The following is a 24873-nucleotide window of genomic DNA, read 5'->3' on the forward strand; positions in this document are numbered from 1 at the left end:
GAGAAAAAACAGCTAAGTGTTATTTTATCACATATTTTTTTTCTTCCTTACCTTTCAGTAATTCAAACAATGTGCAAATTAAACCTAGAAAAAACCCAAACATTTCCTCTTTCCTGGATCTTGGAAAACCAGAACTAATGTAAGTCAAAGGCAAATATAGGGCAAATCATTCATTCAACAACTTTTCATGGGGCTGGGGATGTGGCTCAAGCGGTAGCACGCTCGCCTGGCATGCGTGCGGCTCGGGTTCGATCCTCAGCACCACATACAAACAAAGATGTTGTGTCCGCCAAAAACTAAAATAAATAAATAAATAAAAAAAAAGTGCACACCATGCCTGGTTTAGGAGGTTTCTTTAAAAAAAAAAAAAAAAAAAAAACAACTTTTCATTAAAACCCCACTACCTGTTCTAAGGATACAGATGAACTCCACGCTACCCACAGCTTATGTTTTAGTGGGAGAGATGGAATATAGACAAATGAGTATAAATATATATGTATAAATATATGTATACATATGTATACACACATATGTATACACAGATATGTATACACCACACACACACACATAAAAAATATGATGGCAAGTAGTTCTAAGTGCTATGATGGAAAAAACATAGGGAAGAGATAGTGACATGGATACTATGTGATATAGGGTAATCAAAAGGACCTCTCTGTGGAGGTGACACCTGAGGGGGCAAGCCAGGAGAACATGGGAAAACAGTGATTTAGGAAAGTCATGATTAGATAAAGAGACACTAGAAAAAAATGATAAGCTGCAAGTGATTATGGAGGTGATCCACTCTCAAATTGAAATAGCAAGACTGGTTCTAACTTCAAGTACTAAAAGTCAAAATTTCTTTACCTGATACAGTTACCACAAGCTCCCTTGGCAAACCAAATATCCTGTTATCTGTGTCAAAGACTATTACCACAGAACTAGCTGCATCATGATGTACAAAGACCTGGAAAGAGAAAATGCAACATTATGAAAAAGTTTACTTAAGGCATATTATATCCCTGCCACATTTTCAAGGCCTTTAAAGCAAGCCACAGAAATGATTCATTGTCATCTGAAGTATACAAAATGCTATAAAAATTTCCCTTTTGTTGCCAAAGGGACTACCAAAAGATAATAAGTTACCGTAATCAAGAAGTGGTCACACTTTTTATTTATTTATTCCTTTCATGTGTCAATAAATAGAAGTATTATTAAGAAGAAGAATTTACATAATACTATTCAATTTGAGTTTCTTACCTGTGAATGTTGCTGCTGGTACCCATCAGCAATGGCATTGATGTTATGGACACCTGGGGCTAATAGTACATGGAAATAACCTCCCTCTTTTGTGTGTACTTTTATTCTTTCATTGAGTACAATGACTGCTTTAGAAATTGGTTTTCCAGTCTTATCTTTAACAAATCCATGTACTCCCTTGTGAACCTAAAAAAAATGATTAAAATATAATTATGTGGGGCTGGGGCTGGGGCTCAGTGGCAGGGTGCTCGCCTAGCATGCACGAGGCACTGGGTTCTATCCTCAGCACCACATAAAACAAACAAACAAATAAAATAAAGGCATTCTGTCCGTCTACAACTACAAATTTTTTTTTAAATTATGTTTTCATGCCAGATATTCTGAGGCAAAAGATGAGACATGACTAAAGACAAACAAATGAATATATTCCTTCTTCCCCACTTGACCCTGATCACATTTGTTACTCATTTAATGCTCAGAGTCATAGGGATAGAGATAAAATAAAAGACAACTCTGGTATAATAGTCAAAGCCTAAAGCATTAGGACCCAATCTTCCAATGCCTTCCCACCATAGTACCCTGACTCCAGGAACTGTGTGACAGCCAGATTGAAGAACATGCAACATCTCACAAGGTCAAATTATAGCAGATTTCAGATATATGGATGCATGACATCTATTTAGACAATATAACATGAACAAATCTCTTTACGAACTGTGGTATTTAAAATAAAAAATATAATTTTTTTATAAAAGACAAAAACAATATTTTGATAAAGGTTGAACATACTCTTGGGAGTATGCTTCTTAGTTGAAAAAGAAAGACTCACCTCTACTAACATGCTAAGAAGAGATCTTTTATTTTCTACCCACAGGGAAGGGAGTTGTGCTGCACTAGGAAAGTAGCAGCAGCTTATGTATACGGTGATTTCTGGGCAATGGCCATAGGTGACACTATAATCCTGGAATATAAAGTAAAAATTAAATACAGGCAAATTGATAAGAAAGATAATAAATGGAAAAAAAGGAAACCTGGGTGTTGTAAACAGAGAATCTGTAATGCATTTTACAGCAAATATAAATAAATAAACCACTCTGTATAATAATGAGTTGAAGACATGTCAGCTCCTAATAGCCAGACTATGAAACCAGTCTAGGTATTCATCAACAGATAAATAAAGAAAGAAAATGTGGTATACATACACAATGGAGTTTTATTCAGCCATAAAAACATAAATTATGTCATTTGTAGGAAAATGGATGGAACCTGTTAATTGAAATAAGCCAAACTCAAGAGATCAAGGATCATATGTTTTCCTCTCATATGTGGAAGCCAGAGAGGAAAAAGGAAAAGAAAGAGGGGAGGTGATCACATGAAAAGCAAAAGAAGATCAGAGAATAGAGGAAAGGGTCACAGGGGTGGGAGAAGTGTGTATGTCAGGGGGGTGCTGGGGAGGATATTGGCCAAATTATATGGTTATATTGTGTGCATGTACTACTATGTAACAACAAATCTCATTATTATGTACAACTATAATGCACCAGTGAAAAAAATGTGAAGGGAAAAATATGGGGAAAAAAAAAACCTCTCTGTCATCCAAGGACATGATCAAGAAATTTAAAAACACAACCAACATACAACATGGGAGAAAATATTTGCAAGTCATATATCTGGTCAGGATTTAATATGCAAATATATAAAGAATCCTCATAGGTCAACAACAAAAAGATAAACAATACAGTTTTAAAATGAGTCAAAGAGCTGGGTACAGTGGCACATGTCTGCAATCCCAGAGGCTCAGGAGGCTGAGGCAGGAGAACTACAAGCTCAAGGTCAGCCTTGGCAACTCAGCAAAGCCCTAAGCAACTTAGAGAGGCCCTGTATCAAAATAAAATATAAAAAATGGGCTGGGGATGTTGCTCAGTGGTAAAGCACCCCTGGGTTCAATCCCCAGTATCAAAATAAAATAAATAAATAAGCAAATAAACTATAAAATGGGTCAAAGATCTGAATAGATATTTTCCCCCAAAAGATATACAAATGGCCATCAAGCATGTGAACAGATGCTCCAATATTATTAGTCATCAGGGAATGCAAATCAAAACAACAAGATACCACTTCACACCAGTTAGGACAGTTATAATTAAAGTAACAAGTGTTGGGGAGGATATAAAAAAATTGGAATCATTGAATATTGCTGGTGGGAATGTAAAATGGTTCAGTGGCTGTGGAAAAGTTTGGTGGTTCCTCAGAAAGTTAAATATAGATTTATAGTAAGACTCAACTTCCATTCTGGTATAAAACAAGGGATCAAACAGACACTTGCATGTTCACTGTAGCATTATTTGCAACAGTCAAAAGATAGAAACAACCCAAATGTCCATCAACTCATGAATCAATAAATTAATGCAGTATATACATAGATTAGAACATTATTTGGCCATAAAAAGGAATAAAGTATTGACACATGATTCAAAATGGATGAACTCTAAAAACATCATGCTAAGTGAAAGAAGTCAGACACAAAAGGTTAAATATTGTATGAGTTCACTTATATGACATACTTAGAATAGTAAAATTCATAGAGACATAAAGTATATTAGTGTTACCAGGGCTGTGGGGAGAGGGGAATAGGAAGTTATTGCTACAGATACAAAATTTCTGTTTGTGACAATGAAAAAGTTTTGGAAATAGATACAGTGATGGTTGGACAATGTAAGTATAATGAATGTCATTAAATCATACAGTTAAAAATTGTTACAATGGCCAGAGGGGAAAAAAGATTACTGTCAGGTTAATTTAAGCCTAGGCATGTCAAGAAAGCCATGAGACAGATGCCATTCACTTTGCTATATCAGAAAAGTTGCCTATTCTTTCATTCAGTGGCCAATATTCATAATTCTATTCTAACTACGTTCTATAAAGCATACCTTCATGCTGCCCAGGTGACTGTGCCATTCTGCTCCACGCATTACTCCTCCTGGAATATTTTCATCTATAAAAGCATTGAGAGATGTAGGGCCAATAAGGTCATAAGGCAAGACCCTCCCCAAAGCAACCATAACAACAATTAGTAACAAAGGGTATGGAAAATATCTACCTGACTTATTTGGGCAACTGGGCTGACCCATATGCATTGATGGATGATTATTTGCATAAAGAGATGCCAAATGTTTCAGAGTCTCTTTGTTCTCCACTATAAAAAGAAAAAATCATAAGAAATCTAAAAGAGTTTTGTCCAAATCCAGTATCATAAATATAACTCATTTTCTTTTAATAAATCTTGCAACATGCTGAAGCTTACTAAGGAGTTACAATTAGTTACATGGTTTTGTTTAGCCCAAGATAATCAGGCACAGAAGATAATCATCATCCTTACATTCAAAGGTACTAATGGTGAAGTTATGTTACAGGCTAAAATACAAATTTGTTTTGGTATGGCAAACTGCAGCCCAATAACGATGTCCCTTATAAGTTGTACTAAAAACAGCACAAACTGCCTCCAATAACAATGTCCCTTATAAGATGTACTAAAAACAGCACAAACAAGCAACTGTTCAACTCACCACAAAATTGCAACCTGTCAGTCAAGGTTGAAAGCAAGGGAGGGCAATTCTATACTGTTAATATTTGATTTGTATACAAGAGTTTCTTATGGCAGGTATTGTGTTGTTTTCGCATTTTTATTCTGAATATCTATACATATAATTGCCTAGTAAATGATCATATACTGAACTGAACAGATGTTTGAACAAGACGGCTAGACTCTAAGCTATATCTTCATAAATCTGAACTATCATCTTCAAGTAACTGTTTGAACTGTTGATATATATATATATTATATATAACATAGACAATCTTTTTGGGTTAGCTATTTCATCATAGAATATGGTCAAATACTCATCATTTAAAAAAATTTAGAAGGAACATTATTTTACTTGGAATTTCCACCTATGCTTAAAAAGTATATATGTGAAATAACATTGAACATACCTGTCTGTACTGGCTTGTCATATGGGTATGTGACTAGCACAGAACCACCATCTAAAGCAACAGAAAGACTGAAGTCTTGTTTTTGAATTAAATTTTCAATAATGGCTTTAGTCTCAGGCTGGGAGGCATTATCTGAAAAAAAAGAAAGATCAAATATAAAATACCAAGTTCTAAATTTTAGTGTATCTCAGAAAATTATTCTCTACTTGAACACAATCAAAATGCTGACTTACGAAGTTTGTAAATACTTATTTCTCCATAAACTACTATCTCAAATAAGAAATACACATTCTAGAAGGTAGGTTACTTTGAGTTTTACATACTTCAGGATAATGTGTATAATTAATTATGTTAAACAAGCTTAAGAAAATTCTTACTGAAAAAAGATGTGCATATCCTGCTTTTAAAAGTAACTTAGGGAAGCCAGGCACAGTGGCGCACTCCTGTAATCCCAGTGGCTAGAGAGACTGATGCAGGAGGAGTTCAAAGCCAGCCTCAGAACAGTGAGGCACTAAGCAACTCAATGAGACACTTTCTCTAAATAAAATACAAAAAAGGGCTGGGGATGTGGCTCAATGGTTGAGTGCCCCTGAGTTCAATCCCTAGTACCAAAATAAATTAAATAAATAAATAATTTAGGGACAGGCATGGTGGTGGGTGCCTATAATCCCAGATACTGGGGAGGCTAAGGCAGGAGGATTGCAAGTTTGAGGCCAGTCTCTGCAAGTAAGTGAGGGGCTCAGCAACTTAGAGAGACCCTGCCTCAAAATTAAAAATAAGAAGGGCTAAGGATGTAGTTCAGTGGTAAAGTTCCCCTGTCCAATCCCCAGTACCAAACAACAACAATAAAAACAATACCAACTTAGAAAATATACCACCTACCTTTGAAATAAAATAAAATTTTTAAAAAATAGGTGTTTTTTGTTTGTAAAAGCAAAAAATAGAAACATATTAAATATCCACCAATAGAAAATGGCTGAATAAACTAAAGAACTGCCATATATTAATGGCATACAATGCCATAAATTAAATGTCATATTGGCCAAATTATATTGTAATATTGTGTGCATGTAGGAATATGTAACAATAAATCCTAACAATATGTACAACTATAATTCACCAATAAAAAATGTGGAAAAAATGGTGAAAATGGTCTATAAGTACTTAAATAGAAAGATGTTAATCATATATTTAATGAAAAAGGTTACAATCCTATCAACTTGGAAGCTGAGGTAGGAGGATCACAAAAAAAAAAAAATTTAAAAAGCTGGGGATGCAGCTCAGCAGTAGAGCGTTCCTGGGTTCAATCACCAGTTACAGAGTAAAAATACATAGAGCTGACAATCCCATTCAAGCAAATAAAAAACAGGTTCCTCAAAATCCACATATGACAATGTGTGTGTAAGTCACATATAGGGAAGGGAAGAGGGACAGAATACACATCCAACACAGCCAGTGATGAAATACCCCAATGATATTGATTGAATTTCTATTTTAAAAAACTTGAATTACTTTTGCATATGAAAAAGGAGAAAAGTTCAAAATGTTTTTTGGGTGTCTATATTTATTTATACCTTGCAATCATAACTTAGATATGAAAGTACTCCATTACCAACCAACAAAATGGCATCAACCAATCTCCTAGCAAAGAGAAAGAGAATTATCTCCAAAGCACTTTAATGGTGTAAAAAGTAGTCTTACTTGTGAAATCTGTATCCAAGTCTTTTCCACGGGCATTTGTTTGTCCTATCTTTGAAGTACATTCTTTTTCTTGCGCTCGCTCTCGCCCATCTGGATTTAGAGAAGGAACAATCACAATCCTGGTCCTGTCAACCAGCTAAAACAGAAATCAATAAGTTTATTAGCTTCATGTATAATCAATAGATACTTTCCTGTGCCTCAAATAGAGAGTCTCACTGTTCATTTTAAATACAGTTAATTTAAAAGGAATTTAAATTGAAAAAAATTTAAAGTAAAATAAAATTCCGTTTGCTCCAAATAAATTTTAAAAGAAGCAAAAAACCACTATGTAAAATGTTCCCAGGGATCTCCTGATGACATATAACAGGGGTCAGAAAACAATACTTGCACCCCAAATCTACTCTGTTGCCTTCTATCCTTTGTAAAGTTTTATTGGTATACAATCATGTCCATTTGTTTACATGTGACTATTTTTGTGCTACGATTGCAGAGTTATTAGAACACAGAATGTTTGTTTTACAACCCAAAACCTAAAATTTCTTTTTTTTTTTAAAAAAATATTTATTTATTAGTTCTTGGTGGACACAACATCTTTGTTTGTATGTGGTGCTGAGGATCGAACCCGGGCCGCACGCATGCCAGGCGAGCGTGCTACCACTTGAGCCACATCCCCAGCCCCACAAAACCTAAAATTTCTAACAATAAATCAGAATAAGTGATCTTTGACTTATTTACTCTGGTAATAATTATACGTTAAAAATATTTGAGACTCTAATTCATTCGTTCATAAATCTCTTCCCTGGGGAAGATTGTTTTTTTAAAGTATAACCTGGGGAAGATTGTTTTTTTAAAGTAAAACCTGTGTTTTACCACTGGCAGATTACCAGGTATGTATATATTTTCTTTTCTTTTCTTCTTCTTTTTTTTTTGGGGGGGGTACTGTGGATTAAACCCAGGGATACTTTTGTTTTTCTTTAAATATTTTTTAGTTCCCAGTGGATGTTTTACTTTATTTCTTTATTTATATGTGATGCTAAGGATCGAACCCAGGGCTTCACACATGCCAGGCAAGCGCTCTACAACTGAGCCACAACCCCAGTCCCTAAACCCAGAAATACCCTGACACTGAGCTACATCCCCAGTTCTTTCAGCTCTTTTTATTTTATTTTTTATTTTGATACAGGGTCGTTAAGTTGCTGAGGCTGGCCCCGAACTTGTAATCTTTCTGCTTCAGCCTCCTGAGCCACTGGGACTCTCTGGGTACTTTGAGCCTTAACTCAAGACAAAAGCATTCTAAAGTGATCTCAACTTATGAGTGCTATTCAAGTCCAATTAAATCAGTAAGGCAAGTTCTCATAAACTAGGAGTTTTGAAATTTCAGTTAGGTGGTTCACCTAAGATATATCATCTCTTATAACCATAAGACCAGTAGGTCACAGATATGGTTAAATATATGAATAACATGGGCTAGAGGTGTTGCTTAGTGGTAGAGAGCTTGCCTAGCGTGCAAAAGGCTCAGAATTCAATCCCTAGTACCACAAACAGAACAATACAACATAAATCTAAGTAGATTTTTTTTGAGGGGGCGGGGTTGAAGGTTCTGGGAATGTGAGGAGTTTTTAAAGAAATACTGACACCTCTGGGGACAGAGTCCAAACACTGATATTTTTTAAAACCTCCCCAGGTGTTCCTATCACATAGCAGGGTTGAAAACCACTGTCTTAGATATGCTCTCATTAAAAAAAAGAAAGAAAAAGAAAAAATATCTTTGAGATACTATCCGCAACTCATCAATGGACTTTTTGGTAAAATAATTTTTGCAAGGCTGATTTAAGTTCAGCTTACCTGGTTATACAGGTCGCTTCTGATCCTGATCATGACATTGATTCTTTGCAAAATTTCTTTTTAGGGAAGGCAGTATGTTACAAGAAAACCATGGGGCTTTAGAGTGAGACACTCTTGTATGTATGTATGTATGTATGTATGTATGTATTTATTTATTGACTTACAGGACAAAGAAAGGACACCAAAATAGACTCTATGCTTGGGTTTAAATCCAATTCTACCAACAACTAACTGTAACATATACTATAAGTTAACAAATACCCTAAATCAGTTTCCATTTGTAATTGGAGATAATCATTGTCACAGAGTTAAGAATTAAATTAATGATATATGTAAAGTATCTAATATATAGTACCTTGAACACAGTATATATTCAACAAATACTACTTCTTTTTCCCTTTCCTAAATTCATTAAAGTCAATGACAATTAATGAGTCTTCTAGAATAATGCACTCTTTCCTTCTTTTCCCTGAGACAATACCAAACTAGGCTCCTTATACTTATGACTAAGCACCTGAATCAAAATTCTTTTCTGTAGTCCTTAATGGCTAAAGCAGACAACGCCAAACCACCTTTTGTAAAGTCTTTTAGCAGCCAGTATGTCCAACAATTTTTATGTATTACATCAAAAGAAAAATTATGACTTTTACTACATTTTCCAATATAATGTTCTAGTTATAAGCAACTAAAAGTGGAAGTTCCTCTAGTTAGAACATATAAAACGGTAAGTAAAAATTAGAAGGGTACCTTGGCTTAAACAAAGGAGTAAAGAACTGAATGCCAACATTTAGAATTTTTTCCTCTCTGCCTCTTAATATATACAAAGATATATAATAGAGGGTTAGGGATGTAGCTAGAGTGCTTGCCCAGCACGTGTGAGGCCTCAAGTTCAATCCCCAGCACCACAAAAAGAAAAGAATGGAAAGATACTATTAACAATGAGCATATACAAAGATCATTCATTTTTAAAAGAGTAACACAATGTACTCAGTGTAAAATCTAATTTAAGAAACATAAAAATTTTAAATGGCATCCTGACATCCATGTCACTGAACTCTTCCCCCCACCCCTCCCCCGCACTGGGATTAGGAATTGTACAACTGAGCTACATCATCAGACTTTTATATTCTTTATTTTTTTTTAATATGAGACAGGGTCTTACTAAATTGCTGAGGCTGGCCTCAAACTTACAATCCTCCTGCTTCAGTCTCCCAAATTGCTAGGATTACAGGCAGGCACCACTGCACCCAGGTAGTTTTTTCCTTTGAAAGCATGTCAAAACAGACTATCTCTTACTTGAGTAACAGCTGGGTTCTTTTTGTAGTTCAGACAGAGAAATTCTGCCAGAGCCAAAAGCAGTTCAGTTCCAACTGGAGCATTTCCATGAATACCAGCAACAAAACGAATCTTTGGTTCTTCAGGTTCAGATACATTGGGTTTATTGGAGATTTCAAGAGACCAGATGTGACGATATTCAGCACTCTGTCCCAAACTTTCAAAGGCCAGAAACAAAAAGCAAGTTAGCAAGCATTATAATATTAATACTGATTTATGTATTTTTAAAATAAAAATGAAAATAAAACATAAAAAGGCTTTAAAAAAGTCTTTACAGCAAAAGTCATTATGTCAGAAAACCTTAGGAAAATTGGTTTCCTTGACCAAAGAAAGTCAAATACAAGCAAAACAGTATCAGATTAAAGAAGGAATTTGATTTCACTCAGCATTCCTCCAAATTTGGTCCTTTTTCTACCATCTTCACAACATTTGTCCCATCTTCTATGATCTATGTCTTTTAAGTTAACTCACTGAAATTTTCATTATGGAAATATTGAAATATATGTAGAGAACCTCCCTTTTAAATTCATATATATGTAAATAAGACAATTTATACTCTACTGTAAGTACAACATCAGTTTTGAAATAAAAATAATTCAATAAAAACAAAACAATGAAATGTTCTGCTTGCTCAAGAGCTGTGAGCTTAAGGCCTTCTTTCTTTTATATAAGAGGAGATTTGCTAGAGTTAGACAGGAAAATGTACTAACATTAAATTGAGAAAGGATATTAGAATAAAAGATTATTGCCTTCTCACGATGTCATTCAATGATACTGCCTGTTGACTAGTGTTCTACCTAAAACTCCTGTCCCCCACCACCATCAGGTATGCCCCATTTGGGGGAAATAGTTAATGGAAAAGCACATCTTGAAATAAAAGTTTTTAAAAAAATGTAAGCTAAATAGATAGCAAAGTAATGCCAAATTTGGGGATTATTTTAAAATAAGAAAGCCTATACCTTCTCTATGGCACTAAGATGGATGATTTTAAAACCTGAACAAGGCAGAAATATTCAAGAATTAGTCAAGGAAGGGAGGTAATTGGTATTGCCAAAGTAAACATCACACTTTGTATCTACAAACAGTATAAATCAGAATTTCAGAAGCTTTTCTGGTAAAATTAAAAGGACCAATGAAGAGAGATTAAAAAAAAAAAAAGGCTAGATAATGTTAATTAGGTATGCAAAAGAGAACTATAAGCTCAAAGCAAAACATGAAGGCCCCACCCACAGCAGACAAACCATAAGAATCAACTAATCATGGAAACATTTTTGGAGTTAACTGTAACAAGACCAGAAGAGGACCTATAGTAAAACAGGTAATGCAGAGAAGTGCCATAAAAAGAAGGAAAAAGGCTCTCAAAGTTATCAGTTTTACATAAACTAGTACTACATATTTTTCCAAGAAGCTTCAATCAAATATGTATCTAAAGTTTCAGGTAACTGACTGTAAATAAAGACAAGCGTACAGGAAATGATAGTAATCTCTTCATTTTCTGATTTGAGAAAAAGGTTACACATGGTCCTAACAGGTGTGCTCATAGTTCCAAATTCCTTCCCTTGTCACTAGTGAAATAAAACAAACCAAATAATATTTAGTTAGTATGTGAATGGCAGCTGAAAAGCAGAAAGGGTTTGAAATCAGTTAAAATTAAGCATTCATTAGGAAAAGTAAATTTACATTTTCTTAGGCCTCAGGGTGATACATTGCTAATCTAACAAATAATTCTCCTCCAATGTTCCTCATAGATTCATTGTTTAAAAGATCTCCATCAACTATCTGTTGCAAAATAAGTAAACTCCAGCTCTCTGTACATTTAGCTCCCAAATATGTCTAAATAAATTATAAGACCCATTCAAGGTGGCTGATGCTGAATAAAACCTCTTAAAGAAAAAAGAAAAGGCAGTAATAAGAAGGTTGACACTCACGTGGTAAGATTTGTAATAAGTGGATAGTTCATTACAAGTCCTCTCAAAAATTCTGATAAGTCTTTGTATGAATGGTATCGATAAAGAGCCAGATTTGAGGAAGAGCTTAACATAATGCCTTCCAAACCATTCTCAGCTGAAAGGTCTTTAATTAAAGCTTCAAACTCTTTAGTAGTTGGGTCACTCGCATCTTCAGCACTGGTGCTATCCCCCTTTCCTTTCTTTGATTCCTTGTTCCCATCTGTTGAGGATCCAACAAGTGTGAAGTTGACCTCAATAGCACCTTCGCTCTTGACAGTCACATTCTGAGTAACTGGGTTATACCTATAATAAAGCAGACAGATCAGAGCCATGCTTCTTCAGCTGGAGTATCCAAGTATTGGGAAAGGAGGACACATGAATCCTTGGAATAATGTAAATTGTTTTCCAAAAGAATCAAGTTTTTAACTTGGAGATAATTTGAATTTTTAAAACATTAACAAAAAAAACAGACATTCATGTCAAATATGAATGAGTTAAGATTAAAAATATGACTTCAAATAAAAGTTTGTGCTTGCAGTAGATGACACCCATGTCTCTTAGAATCTAAGTTCACTTGTCTGCCATCGGGGTATGTGGGTGGAAAAGATAGAGAGCTTAAGAACATTCACCACCAAACACATCACTGTTGCCCTACTTCTCAGATACCCTACTGCTTTAGTTATAATCTAACACTGCCAAAAGGAAGAAAAACAGAAAAGACCTCATTACTCATTAGTGTAAGGTTCTAACTCCTCCATTTAAGGACCATCAGATATTTGAAAGCCTTTTAAAAAATAAAAAGGTAGGGCTGGGTATGTGGCTCAAGCGGTAGCGCGCTCGCCTGGCATGCGTGCGGCCCGGGTTCGATCCTCAGCACCACATACAAACAAAGATGTTGTGTCTGCCAAAAACTAAAAAATAAATATTAAAATTCCCCCCCCTCTCTCTTAAAAAAAATAAAAATAAAAAAAATTAAAAGGTAACAATAACTATAAGTGTCTTGATGTCTTCACAAAGTTACCCTTACTCTAATGGGCCTTTAAACTAACTCCTCAGAAATAAGTTAGCCAGAAGCTATGGAACTAACCTAGGTGCCCTTAACAGATGAATGGATAAAGAAAATGTGAGATATATATATATATATATATATATATATATATATATATATATATACACACACACACACACACACACACACAATGGAATATATTTTTAAATTTTTTATTTGTTCTTTTTAATTATACATGACAGTAGAATGTATTTTGATAGATTATATACACATGGAGTATAACTCCCCATTCTTGTGGTTGTACACAATGTGGAGTTTTACTGGTTACACAATGGAATATTACTCAGCTACAAAGAGAATGAAATTACGGCATTTATGGGTAAATGGGTGGAACTGTATACCATCATGCTAAGTGAAAATAAGATAATCCCAAAAAGCCAAAGGCTGAATGTTCTGATATGTGAATGTTAACATACAATAAGTAGGGTGGAGAGAGAAGAATAAGTTCATTGGATTAGACAAAGGAAAATGAAGCGAAAGGAGGGAGGATGGGAATAGGAAAGACAGAAGAATGAATCGGACATAACTTTCCTATGTTCATATATGAATACATGACCAGTGTAACTTCATATCATGTACAACCATAAGAATGGGAAATTACACTCCATGTTTGTATAATATGTCAAAATACATTCTACTGTCATATACAACTAAAAAGAATGAATTAAAAAAAAGAAAAAAGCTCAGAGGGAACTGTCTTGTGGTAGTTCACACACTTATCAAAACATGAAATATTTTGAAAAGTGGTATAATGGGTAAAAATAAGAGATTTCAGATTAAACAGTCAAGTGGTTCCAATTCTAAGTCATTTGTAGAAGAAAATTAAAATTAGAGTTTCTTTTCCCCCCTCAATTAAAAAGTCATAAATTCACTTTCTTTTTAAATAAATAAACCTACATCAGGTGGGATGGTACACATCTATATTCCCAGGTACCTGAGAGGCTGAGGTGGGAGGATCCCTTGAGCCCAGGAGTTCAAAACTAACCTGAGCCAAAAAGTGAGACCCAGGCTTTAAGGGAAAAAAAAAGTTTAATAAGTAAGTCTTTGTGAAAGAAAACCTGTAAAAATAAAATATTGAAAATGGCCTCAGAGAACCTGCAATCAGGAGAAAATTTCACTGAAGCTTTAAGGCAAATGTGTAACAGTAAAAAATGAGTGTGAGTTTTAAAAGGCTTTGTTTGAAAGAGAATCAATGTAAAGTACAGTGTGACTACAGTATGCACCAGAACAGGGGTATTTTCTTTTTCTATAACAGGTACTTTCCAGAATTGATACTAATAGTGAAGGAAATCCCTTATGATGGCTTCTGCATCTGAGCAGGGAACAGGAAATCAGAGGAGAAAGATAAAGGTAAGTAATTCCACAGATTTCTAATACTTGACAGTTACTGTACTCACTTTGCCACTAGGGGGTAGTGAAACCAGCTCTAAACTTTATGTTGCTTAGCAGGCTCTCTAGGACGTTTTGTGGAAATAATCCTCCAGAATGGAACTAGGTTTGTCTTATCCGAATCCCTCAATTTTGAAGCATTCATCACTCACCCTCGGGCAGATGCTGTGATCTTATAAGTTCCTGGAACCAAGAGACGCCAGTAATCTCCATTTTTGTAACTAGTCACTGGGTGATTAATTTCAGCAACACTAATGGTGGCATTTAATATGCCCCTGCCATCAGTGCCATCAAGGACAAATCCTTTAACACCTTGATGAACCTGGATAAAGGACAAGAATACCAGATTTTAATGGTAAAGATCATCATCTAATTATTTTGGGAGCTCATATCCAAATTAACAGATTGTAATAATGTAAACAAATGGAACAAATAGGAATTTAGGATTTCAGAGTAAGGCTAAATGTAAATGCCCATTAAACAAAACATTTTAGTCTCTAAAGGCCAATTTTTTCTAGGCTAGATTTACCTATATCATGAAAATATAAATAACATTGTTTAAATTTTGGAATATTCTATTTCAAAATATAGGATATTCTACAAGAAAATAGGCCTTGGCATCTTTAAAAAGAAAACATCATTTTTTTAAAAAATGGAAGGACTATAAGAAAGTAAAAGGAAATAATAAATGCAATATAAAAATATAGCTATAAAATTCATTTTGGGGATGAGTGTGGAAATTTGAATATGGACTAGGTGTTAGGTAATATCAAAGAATTATTATTAATTTTTGGTAATGGGTTATGGCATTTGGAGATGATATACCAGAGATAGAGGCTGAAATATTTTGGGGTAAAAAACCTGAACACTTCCAATTTATACTGAAACAGTTTAACCAAAACTGGGTGGAAATGAGTTTCATATATAAAAAGCAAACAGAGAAAAATATTAAAAATTGTTAAATTTAGGTGTAGGAATGAGTGTTTATTATACTAGTCTTATAACTTTTCTGAATATATACTAGTCTTACATTTTTTCAGAATAAAATGTTTTTAAATATTAGTACCTACCCCCAGACTTTATGTCGTGCCACTTAGGGATTAAAATAGAAAAGTACTAGTACAATGTATTAGATTACCCTAATTACCATAGGCATATTTCTTATAGTCTTTTACCTATAAGTTACCATGCATATCCAAACAAAATGAAATTAATCATTTCACAGTAAATCACTGGCAATAAGAATAAAAATATTTACCCTATAACCCATATATCACTTGACAAACACTTTATGTTGGCCTTTGATAAGGTCAGGGTAAAGTGACCATTAGCTATTAGGAACAAAATGTCACTACCTTAATTTCTTTTTTTTTTTTTTGGAGCTGCATAATGAACCCAGAGACACTTTACCATTAAGCTACATCCCCAATCCTTTTTATTTTTTGTTTTGAGACAGGATCTCACTAAGTTGCTTAGGACCTTGATAAATTGCTTAAGCTGGCTTCAAATTTGCTATCCTCCTGCCTCAGCTTCTCAAGTTGCTAGGATTATAGGCATATACCATTGCACCTCGTTTATTTAATTACTTCCTTTAAATGTTTTTCCCTATAAACAAATAAACTTATTTGCATCCATGAATTTTCTACATAAATGTACTAAATAAATTGGAATACAAAGATTGGGTAAATACACTAAAACAAGCTGAAATTCAAAAGGATATATTCTAAAATCACTACATGAAAACCATGTGTCCACACGAAAATCTTCTTGCTCTTGAAAGAAACTATACTTCACTCCTGAATAGTCACCTGCTTCATAAACTGGATTAGAGATCTTCGATTCTGTTCCCAAAACCTTGGCAGATCTTTCTCAAATGGGTATTTCACACAACCTAGTTCAATAGTTACTTCAAAGCAATTTGTATGTAAATAGTTCCAGTCCTGCATACCACCTAAAGGACAAAAAAATTAAAATAAGTTACTCTGAAGGTCTAAATAGTTCAGTTCTTAAAAGGCAGGATGAGTACCTAGTAAAAAAGCCAAATTCATTTTGGATCTGCACTGGCTAAAAAACAATAATGGCACTCATAGGAGGGCTCTTTGATGCTTGTGGTCCAGGCAAAACATCTGGACTCTAATGTTTAAGAAGAATTCAAGTGTAGCTTATATTCTTCCTACTGGTAAATGTAAGGTTCTTTACAATAGCCAGAAGTCAAGTACAACACTTTTATTAAGTTAAAGTGCATTACTTTTGCTCAAAAGTCAAAAAGCACCAAATTCAAAATAGCTGAAAAGGTTATTTGAATGTTTTAAACTATTTAAACAATTGTGGGAGGGGTACTAGGAATTGAACCTAGGGGTGAGCTACCACTGAGCTATATTCTCAGTCCTTTTGATTTTTTATTTTAAGACAGGGTCTTGTTAAGTTGCCCAGGCTGGCCTCAAATTTGTGATTCTCCTGCCTTAGCCTCCCAAGTTACCGGAGTAACAGACATATACCATTGCACCTAGCTAAACAATATTTTTTAAAAGAGTGATTTTCTCTCAAAATTAAAAAAGATTAGAAAAGTAGAAAGTCCAAGTTTTAAGGCCTTAGTAATCTTTACCTGGGACATTATACCAGTTAGCTCCATTTGTTATTCCATGAGGAAAATATTCATTAGGGTATATATTCTTGCAAGGTCTGCCTTGAAACATCTGGGAATTTTCCTGGGGGGAGAGAAAAAAGAATCTTTATTTGTATTTGTTAGTGTCCCCATCAAAAAACATAGGAAAATAATAAAAATGACTACAATAGATTATGTAAGGGGGTAGGAGGTGAGGAGATGGGGTCATAGGAAGCATTGAGACTTTACAGTTTGTGTCTTTGTGTTCTCAGCATCTAGCCCAATGTCTGGCATCCAGTACATGTACAATTGCTTATTCAATGAAGGGGAAGAAAAACTGCCATGGAGACACAAATAAATGCTACTGGAATCCAGAGGACAGAAATATTACTTCTTACTAAAGTGGCAAGGGAAGTTTCCTGGAAGAAATTAAGATTTGAGAGATGATCAAAAATTCACTTCTTTCTATTGGAAATAGAAAAAGGAAAAGTGTGAAGAAAAGAATAATAATTTCCCATTTCCCCACCACCTTGAGAATTAACCTTTTAAATTTAAAATATATGAATAGTCCCCTTCCAGAAATTTAATATACCAATTAAAGGCTGGTGATCTCATAACACTCGGTAACAATTGTAGACATGCTTGCTTTTGCTTTGCTTTTTTTTTTTTTTTTTTGGCAGGGAGGGGATTGAGTCTAAGGATGCTTTGCCACTGAGCTACATCCCCAGTCCTTTTTATTTTTTATTTTGAGACAGGATCTCACTAAATTGCTGAGGCTGGTCTTGAATCTGCAATCCTCCTAACTCAGTATCCAGAGCTGCTGGTTTTATAGGCATGTGCTACTGTGCCCAGCTTGTACATATGCTCTTTTGTTTTCTGGTTTTCCAGGAAAGGCTTGTACAATGATCTTCTGTGCCTCTATCTTTATCTACGTTTCCGTCAATAGCTATCTATCCATTCATCTAATTATATTATATATACACACACACACACACACACATATATATATTAGTGTACCATTGGACTAATATGCATATTATGTTTTAAAACTTTTATTGAATCAATGATCTGTACTACAATTGATGGCATCTTAGAATTGAGGAAATATAATTTTATAGACCTAATAGAATAGGACACAGCACAGGTACATTTCAATAGATGATAGGGGCTTCAGAAATGTGGAAATGAGGATAAATTAATAATCACTGAGATAATCATAATAAATACTACTTATTGAGTGTTTATTTAATGCCAGTCATACATTTTCTATAATATGTATACTATAAATGTGGATAAAATTTTAAATTTAAAGCATACATTTAAAAATATAAATAGAATATCTAACATTCTTCTTGCATCTTAATGGATCATCTAGTATAAAGCTAACTCTGGACACCACAGTTCTAAGACAGTAACGAATAACACTTTGACTTTCTTCAAAGTGTTATTTTGATGGATGACATGATATATTAATGGTTCTAGGAGGCTTATTTTACAAACCAAGGGGCAAAATATAATCTTTTCAAAAAGACAATACTGAGAAAACTGAAAATCCACATGCAAAAGAATGAATCTAGACCTTTTCCTCACATTGTACCCCAAAATTAGCTCAAGATGGATCATAAACCTGAATGTATAAACTAAAACTATAAAATACTTAGGAAAAAATAGGAATAACCTTTATTTCCTAGATATTACACCAAAAGCACAAATGTCAAAAAAAATAGATAATTTGGACACCATCAACTTTCTTTTATTCTGTCTGTCCCCTTCCTCCTTTGTTTTCATTTTTTGACTATTTGTAGTAAAGATTTTGTTTCATATTCTCAATACATGTTTGGGTATAATTAATCTATTTGGAGTGCCAACTTATAATTTTCTTCTGCTTCTTGATTGCTTTTTGGTAATAAGAGGGTTTCCTTGTTTATATGTGTAAAATTTTATTTCCTGACTTTTTGCAATAGTTTTCATGAACTTTATCTTCCTCTTGTTCATTTTTATGATATTGGGCTATTTTACATGATTCCTAGTTTAATGATGCCCTTTTCTTTCATAATTAGTAAAGGTACTTCAGTGTGATTTTTTGTTTGGGTGGTAAGGGTGAAATTATAAGGCCTTGGACTTTAGAGGTCTTTTTCTGACTTGTAAAACTCTACATTTACCCCTTTTTTCGTTTTCTTTTCCTCTTCACCATCTAATTGCCAAAGGGCATCTTATTATTTCTTTCTTTCTTTTTTTTTTTTTTTTTCTTCTTCTACCAGGAGCTATGAGTTTGGAAGATTTCCCTTTAAATGTACTCGTCCTTTTAAACTGCTTATCCCTTTAAATCACACCAGTTCCTTTAAGTTGTATGCATTTTGAAATCTCTTTCTAGTACTTCAGTGCTCATATCTGCTCTGCTCCTTTTTTAATATTTTTGGCTCTAGAACATATATAATGTGCAGTCATTCCAAATCACCTTTAAGTCCACCCTCATTAGCCCCCCTCTCTGTCTTCTCCATAGATTTTCACAGTCAGCTTTTCCTTACCACAAAGCTGCATGCTAGGATAAAGGTGAAACCAGCACATGGCAGATCATGTAGGGATTTCCTGATTTTTTTTTTAAAAATTCACAGTTATTTTGCAGTTTCAGGATCTTTTGTAATACCAAGGGCAGAATTTTGGTAGCTGTAAAGTCATTTTATATCATTTTGGGAAAAATTCTGGGAGATTGACTGCTACATATCCATTACTGTCTTTGGCCACTTAGAAGTCTCCCCAAATTATTTGAGAAATTTGGCACCATAAGGATAAAAAATTATGGAAAGGTATCTTTATGGTGTTTATTAAAGCTAATGGAAGACCTTATTTTTAGGTAAGCTGCTTATTAGCCAAGGGGGGGAAAAAGGCTGTGAGTAAAGACTGGGGACTTTAATGATCACCTATCCCATTAATAGAAGATACGAAGGCTTAAGATTTCAGAGAAGGCAGGATGCAGTGCGATCAAGAAATGAACGAGAATAAGAGTAGGACACACACAAATAGTAATGGAAAAGGCAGAATCTACATGAACTCATACCAAGTTACTCAGAGTTGTATTTTAGCTCAATGCAAAGTGATCTACCGAGAGTAAGAGGAGTGGAACTAGAACAGTAGAGGATGAAGGCTTAGACCCACCATAGGGTCAGAAGAGCCAAATATGAAATGCTTCCAACTAGGATTGAAGGCTCAGTTGGGGTTAGAGAGCATACATATGGAGTGTAGCAAATTGCCATGACTCTATGACTATTCTGGGTTATACTTATCGGGATGGTGGCAACTACTGAGGATTGGATATTGGGAAGGCAGATATATCAAAGAGGTGTACAAGATCCCCAGGACCATTACTGAAGATACATCCATGGGCCCAGGCTGGGTAGAAAGGGAAATCAAAAAGTTCAATTGTCTTAAGAAAGAAAAGCTAAGGAACCATAAAGTTCAATGGAGTTGAAAAGCAAAATCATGAAAATTAACACAGAATGTGATGGGAATATGTGCAGAATCTGATCACTTAATTTGGATTTCAATGATTGAAACAATATCCATTCTTCTGCTATTACTCTACTTGTGTCCTTCCAAAAAATGGTATGCCCAAACAGAAGGCAATAAATCCTTAAGGTGAAATCCACAGCTGTGCTCTTCTATTAGCAACTCTGAATAATCTCACAATGTTCACTCAGAGAGGATGAAGGAGGAGGAATGATAAAAGGCTGTGATTTTAAAAGAGTTGCAGTAATAATCTTCATTATATATCATTAATAAATCACAGACTAAATCAGTAGATCCAAAACTAAAATTAATATGCCTTCCCAAGCCCCAACTTTGAACATGTTTTCTACGAAATATTTTTAAATGAAATTTTCACACACACACACACACACACAAATTTTAACATTTCTGGTTGGTAAACAAATTTATGTTCATTATAGGAAATTTAGAAGACACTGAAACTTCTGCTGCTATATACTACTATAGGATTTAAAATATCTTAAACCAGTCATTAGCAATTTTTTTTTTTTCTGTAAAGGGCAAGACAGTAAAATTTTAGGCTTTACAGATCCAAAAGTCTCTGTTGCAACTACTCAGTTTGTCCTCTGAAATCTACTAAGATGGCTGCAAGGTTTTACTTCTTGAGTTTGTTAACATGGTGAATTACACTGACTATTTCTTATTTTCAAATGTTAAAGGAAAAAGCAGCTACACAATCTATAAAAGTATGTATATACTATGTATCTGTATGCCAATAAAACTTACAAAAACAAATGGTGGGCTACATTTGGCTCTAGACCTGTAGTTCATCAATCCTCCACTTTAGCCTCATTTACTGGACTTACAACTTAAATGTCTATCAAATGAAATAAACTAGCATGTATATATTCCAGGTACTATTCTAAAAAACATAACTAAAAAGACATTACCTGTTAAAGGCTAATGGAGAAACACATATAGCATGTCCAAAAGTGAGATGGGAAACAGAATAAAAAGGCCAAAGGCTGACTGAAAGGAGTCATGCAAGGCTTAAAAGAGAAAGCATTTGACTTACAGAACCTATTTTAAAGCATTTTTTAAATAAATTAATTCTATAGCATTTGATGCTCAAACACAAACCTACCTTGGAATAAGAAAGTGCTATTTGTTGAAACACAGCATCATCTGGTGATTTACTATAAATGGCAAGCCCTTGTTCATCATCATCAAAAGGGTAGTTAACCACCAAAGAACCTATAAGGGAAAAGAGGAAATACATCATGTTACAGGTTTCAAGATGGGTCATTAAGATAAAGTTAAGTTTTTCACAATACTGTCAGAGACGGGAAATCAATAAAATTTCACCATGACTAATATTAATATAAATGAAAAATAAAGAATAGAGGTATGGGGGTTGGGTTTGTAGCTCAGTGGTAGAGCACTTGCCTAGCATGTGTAAGGCCCTGGGTTTGATTCTCAGCACCACATAATAAATAAAATAAAGGTCCATTGACAACTAAAAAATATTTTTTAAAAAAGTAGGGGTATGGTTCAGTGGTAGCGCTTGCCTAGCAATGTGCAAAGCCTAGATTCAATCCCTAGGAACCTGGAAAAAGGAAAAATACAGCAATTTCCTAAATAAAAATCAAAGTAGGCAAGTGAGAAGGTAAATAGCTATGCATGATACCTAAAAGGTGCCTTCACTAGAAAGGTCTTGGGAATTTATCTGAATTTACTCTTGTAATTTACCTGTCAAAGCTGAAACTAGACGTATACAGGTATAATTTAAACAATTTTATTTTTATAATATTTAAGACCAGAAAAATAGAGCAAATTTTGATAATTTTTTAGTAAAATTTAGACATTTTAATAGAGTTTTAAAATAAGAGACCTTTGAGATCCAACTAATCCATCCCCCTCATTTTGGAGACATGGAGTCTAAACTAGAGAAGTTAAATGACTTATGGATCTTATGGAAAGCAGAGCCAGCGCTGACCCCCTTCTCCCCCCAACAACTAAAAATTTCTCCTATTCTGCTACTAGAAATTACTCAATTGGAGTTATGACTTCTTCTGACCTAAGATAAAGAAGTGATACTTCAGAACATGTAAAGGATATCAACTCCCTTCAAGCATCCCACAAGGCGTAAAGTGGTTAGGGTATTTCTTAGGCAAAACCTCTGAGCTACACATGTTCACTCTCCTTCCACAGAACTGTATCTTTTATTTCCCTATAGTCACATTGTTTTCTTTTGTCCACATGTCCACTTATTATACCTTCTATTGATCCATTCATCTTTGCCCTTTTTTAATATGCTACATTAAAGGAATGGGAATAAAGGGAATAGAATATTCAACTTCATTTCAGGAAGTAATCCTGTAATAATAAATGCTAACATACATTCACAGGAAAAAAATTAAATAAACAGTATAAAGAACTGTGCTCTTGGGCTAGGGTTATGTAGCTCAGAGGTGGAGCGCTTGCCTAGTACATGTGAGGCACTGGGTTCAGATCCTCAACACCATATAAAAAATAAATAAATAAGGTGAAAAAATTTTTCTTTCAAACCCCAAATAGCTCTAACAAGAACAAGATACTTTAGCACCTCTTCTGACTAAAATTTAACTTCTCAAAAACATGGAATTTTATCTTGGATCCATGGCCCATATGTAAAAATTCAAATAAAAAATTCAAACAAAAAAAAATCAGCATCAACTCCTATTCACTACTTTCAAATGGCTAATTTTCTTTTCTCTCTCTCTCTCTCTCTCTTTGTACCAGGGATTGAACCTAGAGGCATTTAACCACTAAGTCACATCCCCAGGCCTTTTTTATATTTTATTTAGAGAGAGGGTCTCACTGAGTTGCTTAGGGCCTTGTTAAGTTGATGAGACTGGCTTTGAACTCACGATCCTCCTCCCTCAGCCTCCTGAGCCTCTGGGATTACAGGCATGTGCGAACACACCCAGCTCAAATGGCTAATTTTCTAAAGTTTAAAAAAAGTGGGGTCATAAAAGACTTAATATTAGCCAGGCAACTTGGAGGCTGAGGCAGGAGGATTACAAGTTCAAGACCAGCCTCAGCAACATAGCAAGGCCCTAAGCAACTTAGTGAGATCCTGTCTCTAAATAAACTACAAAAAAAGGGCTGAGGATGTGGCTTAGAGGTTAAGTACCCTTGGGGTCAATCCCTGGTACAAAAAAAAAAAAAATAAAAGTATAGGTAAATGGACCAACTTGGTCAAATGAATGAAGAAGCTGCAGGGGGATACTGATTCCAAGTTACCACATATCAGCCTGGTCATAAGAACTGTATAGATTGCTGTATGACAGTGTCTCTGACCCTGCTGAATAGCAAACAGTTAGGATGTAGTATGTGCATGTACTTGCTTTGAATAGAATTTTATTTCTTTTTGAAAGAAAACAGAGTTCACTACTGCTGACAGCAATTTTTTTTAGCTGCTTACTTGTGCTACATTTCCCAAATGATGTTATTTTCATGAAAATGTTGATTTCATTATCATATGACACAGAATGAAAAGCCAAATCAACTCTTCTATTAATTTTAAGAAGAAAGCCTGTTTTCCAGTGGAGAACATAAACAGTGAATAATATTCCAAAACTATTTTGCTTGCCTAGTATTCTTTCTAGGACTGAAGAGCCTATAAGTCTTGTTGAACGTTAAAACTTCTATACAATATAATAAGAGCGCACCATTCTGCTAAGAAGGGACTCATGCTAAGCTCCATGAGTCCTGAGGAAGAGAATTTCATTTTTTCAATATTTATGCAGAATACAAGAAAAGAGGACACAGAGTTTAAGTTAAATATAGAGAATTTCTCTCCATTGAAGATGGTTGTGTACCAAGGAAGACTGTGAATTGTAATATGGAGTCTGTTAAAAAGAGAGTCTATAAAGATTTTATCCATTCACCAAATAATTATTGGACAGAGTGCTAAGCAAGTGATTTAAGGATGATTAAGATATGATTTTCATAATAAGGAGCTTCATCATGTGCTTAAAAATTAAAGGTATGTCCCATGAGCCTAATATGTAGCAAATGTACCTAGTATAGGCACAAGTTAAACAATATCTCCTTTCAAGGTGTTCTGCCCTCAGCAAAGATAGAAATTAACATCCTATGTAAACCCTTGTAGCAGTAATTATGGGTACACATAGGTGGGGGATCCAAAACATTTCTCAGTGGAGGGAATACATAATAGGAGCCATGAGAATGAGCCTTAG

General features: G+C 34.5%; 1 protein-coding gene across 1 annotated transcript in view; it reads right to left on the bottom strand.

Annotated features, from left to right (window-relative positions):
- The window catches only part of Cpd (carboxypeptidase D), a 72224-nt gene that overhangs the window by 5029 nt on the left and 42322 nt on the right, over positions 1–24873 (bottom strand). The window contains exons 8-20 of the mRNA XM_027924392.2: positions 21774–21883; positions 17144–17246; positions 16347–16489; positions 14691–14860; positions 12060–12383; positions 10093–10288; positions 6952–7087; positions 5251–5382; positions 4358–4453; positions 4188–4252; positions 2087–2218; positions 1258–1443; positions 865–964 (exon numbers count right to left, since the gene is read on the bottom strand). Of these exons, the coding sequence (XP_027780193.1) occupies positions 865–964; positions 1258–1443; positions 2087–2218; positions 4188–4252; positions 4358–4453; positions 5251–5382; positions 6952–7087; positions 10093–10288; positions 12060–12383; positions 14691–14860; positions 16347–16489; positions 17144–17246; positions 21774–21883 (1893 nt within the window). The remainder of the gene's footprint in view (positions 1–864; positions 965–1257; positions 1444–2086; positions 2219–4187; positions 4253–4357; positions 4454–5250; positions 5383–6951; positions 7088–10092; positions 10289–12059; positions 12384–14690; positions 14861–16346; positions 16490–17143; positions 17247–21773; positions 21884–24873) is intronic.

This window comes from Marmota flaviventris, chromosome 17, assembly GCF_047511675.1.
Source record: "Marmota flaviventris isolate mMarFla1 chromosome 17, mMarFla1.hap1, whole genome shotgun sequence".
Classification (NCBI taxonomy): domain Eukaryota; kingdom Metazoa; phylum Chordata; class Mammalia; order Rodentia; family Sciuridae; genus Marmota; species Marmota flaviventris.